We start from the raw sequence: 11,592 nt of genomic DNA on the forward strand, positions 1-11,592 counted from the left end.
TTTTTTTGTTCATCCTATATACTATTTAAAATTTTCAAAAAAATATGGGGGGGGGAGGGCTGCATGGCCCCCCTCAGCCCCTTGGTGGGTCCGTCCCTGATGCTAAAAGATATGAAGAGAGAAATGTGTCGTGTAAGCTAAGGCAATTAATGAGAGATTAATGAGATAATAATAAAAATAAATTAATGTGATATTTTGGGTAACAGAAAAAAAAAAAAAAAATCTTAATGAAAAAAGGTAAAAAAATGCTAGATACAAAATTTGAGCGTTATATGGCAGGACCTCATGCAATCTCGCATGAGGTCTATGGTTTTATATATAAATAAATTGATTGATTGTACATCATGTATTCATGTGGTTCTCTTGCCACTAAAATGGGCTGAACCCTCAAAAACCTCACCCCCACCCCCCCCCCCCCCCCCCCCCCGGCGCCCCCAATGGGAGGAGATCTTCGATGTAGCTCTTCAGTTTGAATCCATGCCAGTCAAACTAAGGCTAAGCTTGACCTCCTTCAATAAATAAATAAGTCCATTAACTATTAATCATATCAATTTAATCCTTCAATTAATAATGTATAAAATTATATTCGAAGAACATAAGCACACAACTATGCTATCAAATTGAAATACTGTAAGCGAAATAATCTAAAATTTAGTTTGTTTAAAATAAAATAAAAAATCAAATCATTCATTTAAACAATGTTGCATGTGAAACCTAGATTGGATCACATGGTTCAACCTGGTTATTTGTGAACCTTTCATCAAGATGGTTCTTTAACCTCAAAAACCAGCCTATGCAAAAAAGTTAGTGAATCGTGAAAACCAAAGTCGAACCACCAAAGTTTGATAACTGTGACTAGATCGGACTGCTCGAGTTTGAATTATTTTTTTAGAAAGAAGTTCTATGTTTTTGTAAGAAACAATGTTTAACTTGGAGTTTATTTGCTTATTTATGCAATTGTACTTTCTACTTTTAAGGATTAAAAAACTCAATATCTATTTATGTTTGCTTAAGATTTAATATTTCTTATTTTCTTGTAAAAGTTATGAACTTAAAAGATACATTTAAAATACATTTATATTTAAAAGATAGATCTCGATATTTAGTTGGACTATTTTAGTAAATTTTTATATTTTTACTCATTTAATATTTTTTATTTATATTTTAAAAAATTATTAAAGTAATTATGATATTATCATGGTTCAACCTAAGTCCAACCTAAAAAATTTTAATATCTTCATTTTATTTTTCTTTAAATAGTTTAGGGGTTTGAAAACCATGCATTTAAATCCTTAAAATATGAGTACGAACTAGGGGTGTGCGTGGAGACGCCGTCATCGATCCCGCACCGCCATTGCAATCGACTGACGAAGCCAACGCCAGCGATCGAAGTGAGAATGGAGTTCCAATGCCGGTGCGGTGTAGTAATCAGATCTTAAATCTGAAACTGAGTCTCGCCTAACCAAATCGATACATGCATGTAATTTTTAGATGTTTGGATACGACGTCATTTTACCGAGTATCCATTTTAATTTTTTTTTTAATAAAACGTCATCGTATTGGGTGTTATTAAAAAATGTTAGGTTCTAAAGGTTTAGGAATTTATGTATTTAGAACTCTAATTTGTAATATTGACAAACCATGATCAAAACAATATGTTTAGTCTTGTTAAAGTGTGCTCAAAGTTGATTAATTATTGTAAAGTTGGAATCGAGAGACTGTAGATGCATTGGGGCATTTCGGTCTGGCTCGATCGATCGAAGAATAGATTCGATCGATCGAAAGTCGACCAGATTGCATTTTCTGTAGTTTTTCCAACTCAGCCCTAACTCATTAAACGTTTAGAGTTTTATGTTTTTGCCCTAGGTATATAAGGAAAAACCCTAGCCACGTTTTCAGAGTTGCTCCAGTTGTATTTTTGCTCATACATTGCTGTTTTGTGTAAATCTCTTGTGAGATCTAGAGGAACTTTCCTTTACACAAAACTTAGGGTTTTCAAGATTGAGATTACTTCAACATCTTGATGATCAACTTGGTTGCTACCATTGAAGCATAAAGAATATCAAGTGTGGGTGCTTGTAGCTGATTGAAGAATTCAAGAAAGAAGGAGTCCGTGGATTCGAAGCTTGCACGAGGTCGTGTCAGTAAGTTCTACTTATAGGTAGCATTAGGAAGTCGAGCGGGGAGCTTGTAAGTCCTTTTGTATGAACTTCGATTCTTTCATAGTGAATTCAGGTTTGCCTTGAGGATAGATGGGTAAAATCCTCCCAGGTTTTTTACCGGTTTGGTTTTCCTAGGTGATCATATCTTGTGTTATTTATTATTCCACTGCTATATATTCTTGATATGATTGCTTGATTATTTTAACTTAGAATTGCTTAATTTGACTAAGTAACAACTTGGCTAATTAACTAGGCTACTCAATTTGGTTGTGTGTTAAGGGGTCTAAATTTCCATCAAAAAAGAAATAAAAAACACAAAAACAAAAACAAAAACAAAATGGCACTACAATAAAATGTATTTTTAGTGACGAAAATTAGTGAGGAAATATTTTTCGTCGCTAAAAATACAGCTTTAGTGACGAAATATGAATTTCGTCACTAAACGTGAAAAAAATTATTACATTTAGCGACGAAAAATAAATTTCGTCGCTATTGTAAACTAAAAAATAGGCGCCAGTGGAGGGAAATTTTGGCGCAATTTTAATTAAGCTATAGTGACGAAATATTTCGTCACTAAAAGTTGAAATTTTTAGTGACGAAATATTTCGTCACTGTAGGTATTGTTGTGATAGTATTAGTGACGAAAATCATTTCGTCGCTATAAGGAAGAATTAGTGACGAAAACTATTCGTCACTAAAAATAACAATGGTTTTGCACTTAAATGTTTTTAGTGACGAAATCATAATTCGTCACTAAAAGTATGCTACAGTGACGAAAGTTGAATTTCGTCGCTAAAAATATGAACAAAATATGGTCTCTTTAGTGACGAAAATAAAATTCGTCGCTAAAAGTGTAAAAATTCTGGGTTTTCCTTGTACGAACAAAAATTCGTCGCTAAAAGTGGGCAATAGCGACGAAATGTTTCGTCGCAAACACTTTTAGTGACGAAATGGATATTTCGTCCTGTTTCCACTTCTAGTGACGATTCTATTTGTACTAATAAGTGATACTTTAGCGACGAAAACTTTTCGTCCAAAAATCAGCTAATATATACTCAACCCGAAAATTTGTCACACATCAGTCAGAACACAAACACTCACCCACTCAAAAAAACACTGAGAGACCCAAACAAAAAAAAAAAAAAAAGAAACCCAGCCGATCGATGAAGATGAAGACCAACCGTCGCCGATGAAGTGAACGATCTGCGATAATGTGCGTGTCAGCCACCGTCGAAAAAAAAAAAGAAAAAAAAAAAAAGAAAAAAAGGCAATAGGGAGCACATGTTTAAAAGATTTTGTTTTTGGAAGGACAGTTTAGTGGGACCATGTTTTGCACCATAGAAACGTGCAAAACATGGTCTCACTAGATCACAACGTTGTTGAAAGCTGAACCATTACCTTTCGACCATGGGCATCCTATAAAATTGGATCTAGAATTCTTTTCTACATCAAACTCCAACCAAAAAAATCTCCGTCTAGTATTCACTTTGTGACATTCTCCATGGCATTGTCTACTACAGCTTTCTTTGCTTCCTCCAATCCTCCAGTTGCTCCAAAAAGAATTCCACAAACTGGCAATGCAAACCCCTTTAGCCTGACCTCTTTGCCTAGTGCTCCCAAATGGAGCATTGCCCATGAGCAAACATTGGCTTCTACACCCTTAAAACGTCAAAACTATGGAATTCAATATGACACAGTAAGTTTTGTGTCACCTTTGGTTTGTGATTCCCAAATTTTATTAATTCACTAGAACTTGTAATTTTCCAGTTCCTAAAGCTACATCTCTTTGTCTGCAGGGTGATTTTAGTCTCAAACATGCTAAAAAATTGAAAGTATGCAGACATCTGCTGAGGGATCTAGGAGAAAATCCAGTTGAAGGTCTAAAGATGATTGATGCTGTCCAACGCTTGGGCATAGACTACCATTTCCAGGAGGAGATTGAAACAATTTTACATAGGCAATATGTAGAATCTAGTGCTCATGATGACTGTGGTCAATGTCTCAATGAGGTTGCGCTACGCTTCCGCCTATTGAGACAACAAGGATACCATGTGCCTGCTGGTGGGTATTGCTTTTGTTAGCAATGTTATTATTAGAATAATGATTAAATGATTAAATTGATCATTTTCGAATGATAAAATATCATAGTCTCAAAATGGTGAACCTCAAACCTCAAAGTAGTGAACCTAGACTAATTCCTAAGACAAGTCATAATTTATCTGTTATAGTTTACCTTAGTATTAAAAATTATGATAAAGCTTTTATTGTTTGGAATAGATGTATTTAACTGCTTCAAAGACAAGAAGGGAATATTTAACAAAGAAGTGAAAGAAGACATCAATGGATTGATGGGTTTATTTGAAGCTTCACAGCTATGTATAGAAGGTGAAAACACACTTGTTGAAGCTGGAGACTTTAGTCAGCAGCTCCTAAATGAATGGATGAGCCATCTTGATTACAACCAAGCCAAAGTTGTCGGAAATACTCTGAGGCATCCTTATCACAGGAGCTTGGCAAGGTTTATGGCCAAAAACTTTTTTGATAATATCAAAGAGACAAGTGGATGGTTTAATGATTTTCAGCAATTAGCAAAAATGGATTTCAATGTGGTCCAATCAAAGTACCAAAAAGAAATTGTTCAAATTTCCAAGTACGTTTCATAATACCTTGACTACAGTTGTCTTTTATTGTTGACCTTATTTCTTAATTAGTAATATTACATATTTTAGTATACTAATTTTATAAATTAAAATTTTAATTTTCAAACATGCAACTAAAAATTAATTAAAATATCGAATTATTATGTTGTTGATGTGGAATATTAGAATCAATAATATTAATTTCAACGATGGTTTATAAACTTTTTATAGCGAAATTTACAGTAATTTTAACAATTTTTTTTTTTGCTAATAATTCCCACCAATCTTTATTATCTCAGATGGTGGAGTGATCTTGGGTTAGCTGAGGAATTAGAATTTGCCAGGGACCAACCACTCAAATGGTACATTTGTTCAATGGCCTGTCTTACAGATCCAGAGTTGTCAGACCAAAGGATTGACCTCACAAAACCCATTTCTTTTATCTACATAATAGACGACATTTTCGATGTTCATGGCACACTTGAGGAACTCACTCTCTTCACAGAAGCTATCAACAAGTATGCATCTACTGCACTATTAATTTGCTCTCTCCCTCTCTCTCAACAATTCTTATTGATTAATAAATTGTTATATACAGATGGGATTTTACTGGTCTTGAGCAATTACCCGAATACATGAAGATTTGCTTCAATGCTCTTAGTGACATTACAAATGAAATTAGCCACAAGATATATCAAAAGCATGGATGGAACCCCCAAGACTCACTAAGAAAGACGGTATATGTCAATGATAGCATTATATTTACTTCTTCGTCTATATAAAAGATTAAAAAAAAAAATTGTTAAGGAATGCCTTTAAATCATATATTAGTTAATCATTTTATGAAATTTTTTATGAGAATTGAAAAAACTGTAAAAAGAATGTTTGATAATTTTTTCAATTTGGTATAAAAAGTTTTCAAAAATAATTTATTAATGTATACTCTAAGGCACATAAAAGAAAAACACATCCTTATGCAAATTAAAAGCATGATATTCTATGATTGTTACAGTGGGCAACTTTGTGCAATGCATTCCTAGTGGAAGCACAGTGGTTTGCTTCTGGGCACTCACCAAAATCAGAAGAGTATTTGAAGAATGGAGTGATTAGTTCTGGGGTACATGTGGTACTAGTTCACATTTTCTATCTTTTGGGTCAACATATGACCAAAGAAACTACAGATATTGTCGATAGCATTCCGGACATTATGTCTTCTGTGGCCACAATTCTTCGACTCTGGGATGACTTGGGAAGTGCAACAGTAAGTATATATGCACAACAGTTTTTATATTTCTTTTTTGCTCAACAGGTAAATAAATTGAGTTTGTGTTATAAACTCGATATTTTGTGTCACTGTTAATCTTCACCATGCAAATGCAACCATCCTTTTCAATTAGTTGGATTATAGTGGACCACTTGACCTGCATTTTGTTTACTTTATCATCCCAACATAATACAAAATAGTCCGTACTGTCTATTTATTATTATGAGTGGTGGATCATAATCAACTAATTTAACATATGTTTTCTTAAATTGAATCTAAAATTGGATAGATCCTAGATTTTTTTTTTTCTTTTTTTTTTAACTTGACAGATTAGTGGTTCTTGAGTCTCAGAATTGTGATCAACACTCTCATTGTTATCCATAATTTAAGAAATAAAATACATACAAGTTTGGTTTGAATCAATGTTATTTCATGACAGAGAACAAGAAATAAATACAACTCATATCCAAAAATTGATCATATGTCACTTTCATGTAAAATTGGTCGGAAAGTATAACCTTTCGTACCAAATTCAATAAACACATCAAGAAAATTTTATGGAACTCAAGTGTTGGTGAATATTAACTACAACACTAATATGACACAAGTTCAAAAAATGACTATAGTCACTTTCATGTCAGAAAGGAACCTCTCGTACGAAATTTAATAAAGAAGTCTTGTAAGAAAGGGAATTGTAGGTGCTTAAGCCCCTGTTTGGCCACCTTTTTTTGCTCACTCAATTTTCGTCACTCAATTTTCATCACTCATCACTCATCACTCGTCACTCTAAAATATACACTTGTTTGGCACCATCACTCTATTTCAATAACTCAATATTTTTCATACTATTCATGGACCCCACCTTTGTCACTTGGTCAGATTTTTTTTTCTCCATTTTTCTTTCTTCTTTCTCAGTTCTTCAGTTCGTTCTTTTTTCATTTTTCATTTTTCTCCCTTTTCACCTCTATCATCTCAGATTTCTCATCCAGAACAAAATTAAACATGCATAAATATATTCTAGAACAAACCCAGATTTCTCAATCATGAAAAAAAAAGAAAAAAGAAAAAAAAAAGCAAACTCAAATCTGCCCAGGCCATTGATGTTGATATTAGGAACCCAGGAAAACCCAGTTCCCACAAACCCGAACCATTGAAAGAAGAAAGGAAGAAAAAAAATACTCAGATCACCGAACCCAGTGAAAAAAAAGAAAAAAAAAAAGGGAAGAACACCGGGAGGCCGAACCCAGGAAAAGGAAAAAAAAAGAAAGAAAAAAAAAAGAGAGGATGAACACCAGGGAGACCGAACCCAGGAAAAGAAAAAAAAAAAGGGATGAACTGAAGACCAAACCCAGTGAAAGAAGAAGAAGAAAAAAAAAAAAAAGAATGGAAACCCAGTGAAAAGGAAAGAAAAGAAGAAGAAAAAAAAAGAAAAAAGAAGAAGAAGAACCCAAGCCCAGGAAACCAAACCCAAAAACCAACGTGAAAAGAAAAGAAAAGAAAAAAGAAAAGAAAGGAGAATGGAAAAGAAGAAAAAAAAAAACCAAACTCAGAAAGGGAGAAGTAAAGAAAAGAAAAGAAAAGAAGAAGAAGATGAAGAAGAAGAGGAGCAGTGTCCAGACCCGTGAAAGACAAAAGGAAAAGAAAATAAAAAAAGAGAAAAGAAGAAAAAGAGGTAGCAAAAATCTGACGGTGGGACCAAGTTGTAAATCTTATTTACAAGTATGCCATTGAAAACAGAGAATTGAAAACTGAAAATAGCCAAAGGTTGTTTTCAGTTTTCACAACTCATAACTCAAAAAGTTGAGAATTGAGAAATGAAAACAGAGTTATGAAAACAAAAAATTATGCAGCCAAACAAGTATTTGCTATGGGTCCCACCATTTTTGAGAATTGAGTTATGAAAACAGAAAATTGAGTCATGGAAACAAGCCAACCAAACAGCCTCTAAGTATTCACGGGTACCAATAAATTCGTGGTCGCTTAATAGTTGATGTGACTGAAAAATAATAATGCTATACGATATTTGACTAATAATACATATTGCACTAGAAATATCCATTATGATGAAAAAAAAAAAAAATGTTGATGTTACTTTAGCTTTTTATGCAAGTGTAAGAGCATTTTTAGCAGTCTCTTTAAATTTTTATCTAATTTTTGTTTATTTGGAGAATAAACAGTGACAGTTTACTTTTATTTATTCACTTTTATTTATTCATTTTTTTAAATACACTTTTTAACAGACTCTCTATCATTTTATCTATCCCATTTAAATATTATTTTTTCATTCTTTCTTTATTCTTTTTTTATCATCATTTATTCTTTTTTTAACAACTATATTTTTTAATGAGAAGTGTTATGTTCACAACATTTTACGTAATACTTTCACAACAAAATTTATGTGAAAAGTTGTTACTAATTCTAATTTGAACCCACTATTTAAATTATTTTTTTACTCACCAATATCAACTAATAATAATTTGTTACTTAAAATTTATTATGAAAATATTATGAAAATATCATAGTAATGCTACTCAATTTTGATTTCTTTTATTCCTTATATTATTTTCCTTTCTTTCATACGTTTTTTTTTTTTTCCTCCATACGTTTTTTTTTTCTCTTTTCTTTTTTCTTGTTTTTTCTCCTCCACACACATCCACCTACCCGCAATATCTATCTTCACTCTTTATTTGACCTTTTGTCTTTCTAGTTATCTCTAGGACATTTCTCCCCTTCTCCCTCTCTCTTTTGTTCTCTTTCTCTTACACACACAAATTTCTCTCCCTCAAACAAATTCTCTTTCAAATTCGCATAGATCACCAGCAGAGAACAAAGATTAGAGTCCTCCCCACTTCTAAGAACATGCAGCTTAATCACCATATTGGTCAGATCGGCGCTCTACATGGTTTTTTTTTTTTATTAGTTTTATTTTATTGTTCAGATTTAATTAGGCTTATAAGAAAGATTGTTTTTGTGTTTCAAATCTTTCAATTGGGTTTTTGTTTTAATTGTGGTATGTTTTAGATTGTAGCCGTTGAGATAGAGAAGCACGAGAGAGTGAAGATTGAAGAACGAAAGAGAAAAGGGATGAGAGAGAAAGAATTATTTTTTTATTCAACTGGGCATTATTTTAAGCGTGAATATTCTTTAGATATGTTACAGTGATTGCTACAGTACTCTCCATATATGGAGGGCTACTGTAGCAAATCTAATTAAAAAAAAGAAAATGGAGATGCCAAGCCTGTTAGAGGGGGTGATTTTGCGTGAATAGTAGCTTTTGCTCTTCAAAATTTAGAGAAGGCTAGCTTGTTGGAGATGCTCTAACTAGTGGATAATGGATATTTCTAGTGCAACATGTAACTTATACGCAAATTTAACCATGAAAACTGGTTGATTTAATTGCAGGATGAGAGTCAAGATGGGCACGATGGATCATACATAGAGTACTATATGAAGGAACACCAAGGCTCTTCTCTCAATGAGGCAAGAGAGAAGGTTGTCAACAAGATTTCAGAAGCATGGAAGCGACTTAACAAAGAGTGTCTGTCTCCAAATCCATTTCCAGAAACGTTCACTAAGGCTTCTCTTAATCTTGCAAGATTAGTTCCTTTGTTGTATAGTTATGACGACAACCATAGCCTTCCAAGCCTTGAGGCTCATATGAAATCCATGTTTTATGAGAGTGTGTCTGTGTAAGGCATCCCATAAATAAAAAAATAAAAAAAAAATAAAAAAAGCTTTTATTACTACAAAACTTATATGTACCTAATTATATTAATAAAATAAGCACAAGATTTGGAAAAGTGTTCATTTATCACAGCCTCTGAGCAAACGCTCATGGGCGTGCTCAAATTTTTATTTTTATTTTTTATTTTAAAGATTAATAATTTTTGATAGGCTAAGAATATATTGACCCCTTAGGTAAATTAACCACTTAATTAGCTAAGTGAATTAATTAAGTAAATTTAACATGTAATACGTGTGGTAGCACAAACAAATCCCCAAATAACTAAATGCAGCGGAAATTAAATTTGACACGGGTGATTTGTTTATGAATGGGGAAAATCACTGAGGCAAAACCTCACTGGGTGAATTTAAGGTCACCACTCCTAAAAATATACTATTATCAAAACAAGTGATTATAAGTAAATGAATCCCTATACCTTATGTAAAGTTGTTATTTATAACTATGTGTTTTTGTTAGCTTTTATTCCGTGACAAATTTGATTGTAAATATTGTTCAATTTTTTGTACCATGTATTTATTGTGGGATTTGATTGTAAGGGTTGTATGATAGAGAGAGAGTGTGAAGACTCAAGCAATTAAAGACTGAAGTGTTCTCGTGGGTATCTCACGACTAAGCATCCTGCGAAATGACTCATGTGCCTTGCACATGCTAGAATGCGAAGAGTCAGGCTAGGATGGAGACAGATGTGTCTCACGAGTATCTCGCAGGTAAGGCCTTCCCGCGAGACACCCGCGAGACATTATGTTCTGCCAGTCTGTCTATTCTGATACACACTTTCTGTGCCTACACTATTTATACCCACATTACCCACAAATGTTAAGAAGTACTTCTGAGAGAAAACCCTAGCCAAACACTTTGAGAGTTAGAGATTGTTATATCCACACTTTGAGAGTTAGAGTTGACAATCTCTCCTTTTAATGCACAGCTCCCAGTATATGACTAACAAATTAATGCATGGATCCAAGTACATGACTAACACACCAACTCGAGAAAGATGTAGCTGCAAAGTTCTTCAATTCATCCACATGATGAAGATCCAAAAACTCTTTGGTTACAAAACCCTTGGCACATAAATGCTGCAGCTTCTTCCAAAGAAAGATGAACTAGGGCAAATTGTCTTCGGTTACAATTTGAGTGAATAATCACTTTGCATCAAGTTGCATCACCTTTGATGGCCCTTAAAATAATCCTTATATATGTCTAGAGTTGTGAGAAAAGAAACTCTACACAAACAGCTTAGATTTGCGTGAAAAACAGATTTGGAAATCTGAATTTTGTAATTCTCGATAGATACAGCTGTCGAGCTATCTGTTGAGGTTCAAATATTAAACCTCAATAGATACATCTATCAATTCTTGGATAGATTTGCATGGCTTCAATACTTGGACTTGAACTCTTGTTCCTTGAAGTATTGAGCACATCCTAGATCTATCTAATTACAAGTAAAGTGAGTTTTGTCAAAAGATTACCCAATTCTATGTGACATATATTCTTAACATATTCCACATATGTCCTAACAATTTTTATTTATCATAATTTATAGATATTGCATTTTTCAATAACAAAAATATATAGAGGTGTGATGAGAATTATAGGAAAAAAATATTTTACCCACAAACGCATAAATCTCATCACACCATTATTGGAAACCAAAAACTAAAATTTAGAACTATCCCACCAAATACAAATCAAATAAATATAAGAAAATAGATAATTAAAAGAATGTAAATTAAAGTCATGTGGGCTAAAATGGAGTACTACAAAATAAGTAAAGATAAAAGT

The 11,592-nt window shown here is 33.0% G+C and overlaps 1 protein-coding gene across 3 annotated transcripts; it reads left to right on the forward strand.

Annotated features, from left to right (window-relative positions):
• Positions 1-3,628: 3,628 nt before the first annotated feature.
• On the forward strand, positions 3,629-9,876 carry LOC111989102 ((3S,6E)-nerolidol synthase 1). Of its 3 annotated transcripts, XM_024020905.2 has the most exons (7): positions 3,629-3,858; positions 3,959-4,223; positions 4,440-4,812; positions 5,101-5,319; positions 5,400-5,538; positions 5,814-6,062; positions 9,468-9,876. In XM_024020905.2, the coding sequence occupies exons 1-7, from the start codon at positions 3,664-3,666 to the stop codon at positions 9,756-9,758; spliced, it is 1,731 nt and encodes a 576-aa protein (XP_023876673.1). In that variant the 5' UTR covers positions 3,629-3,663; the 3' UTR covers positions 9,759-9,876. The 3 variants fall into 3 exon arrangements, 1 of the variants encoding a protein (XP_023876673.1); XR_010623778.1 differs by lacking the exons at positions 3,629-3,858; positions 3,959-4,223; positions 4,440-4,812; ... (1 more) ...; positions 5,400-5,538; positions 5,814-6,062 and adding an exon at positions 8,688-8,967 and having other exon boundaries at positions 9,468-9,582; XR_010623777.1 differs by lacking the exons at positions 3,629-3,858; positions 3,959-4,223; positions 4,440-4,812; ... (1 more) ...; positions 5,400-5,538; positions 5,814-6,062 and adding an exon at positions 8,688-8,946 and having other exon boundaries at positions 9,468-9,581.
• Positions 9,877-11,592: the final 1,716 nt, after the last annotated feature.

This window comes from Quercus suber, unplaced genomic scaffold, assembly GCF_002906115.3.
Source record: "Quercus suber isolate HL8 unplaced genomic scaffold, Cork oak 2.0 scaffold_364, whole genome shotgun sequence".
Lineage (NCBI taxonomy): Eukaryota > Viridiplantae > Streptophyta > Magnoliopsida > Fagales > Fagaceae > Quercus > Quercus suber.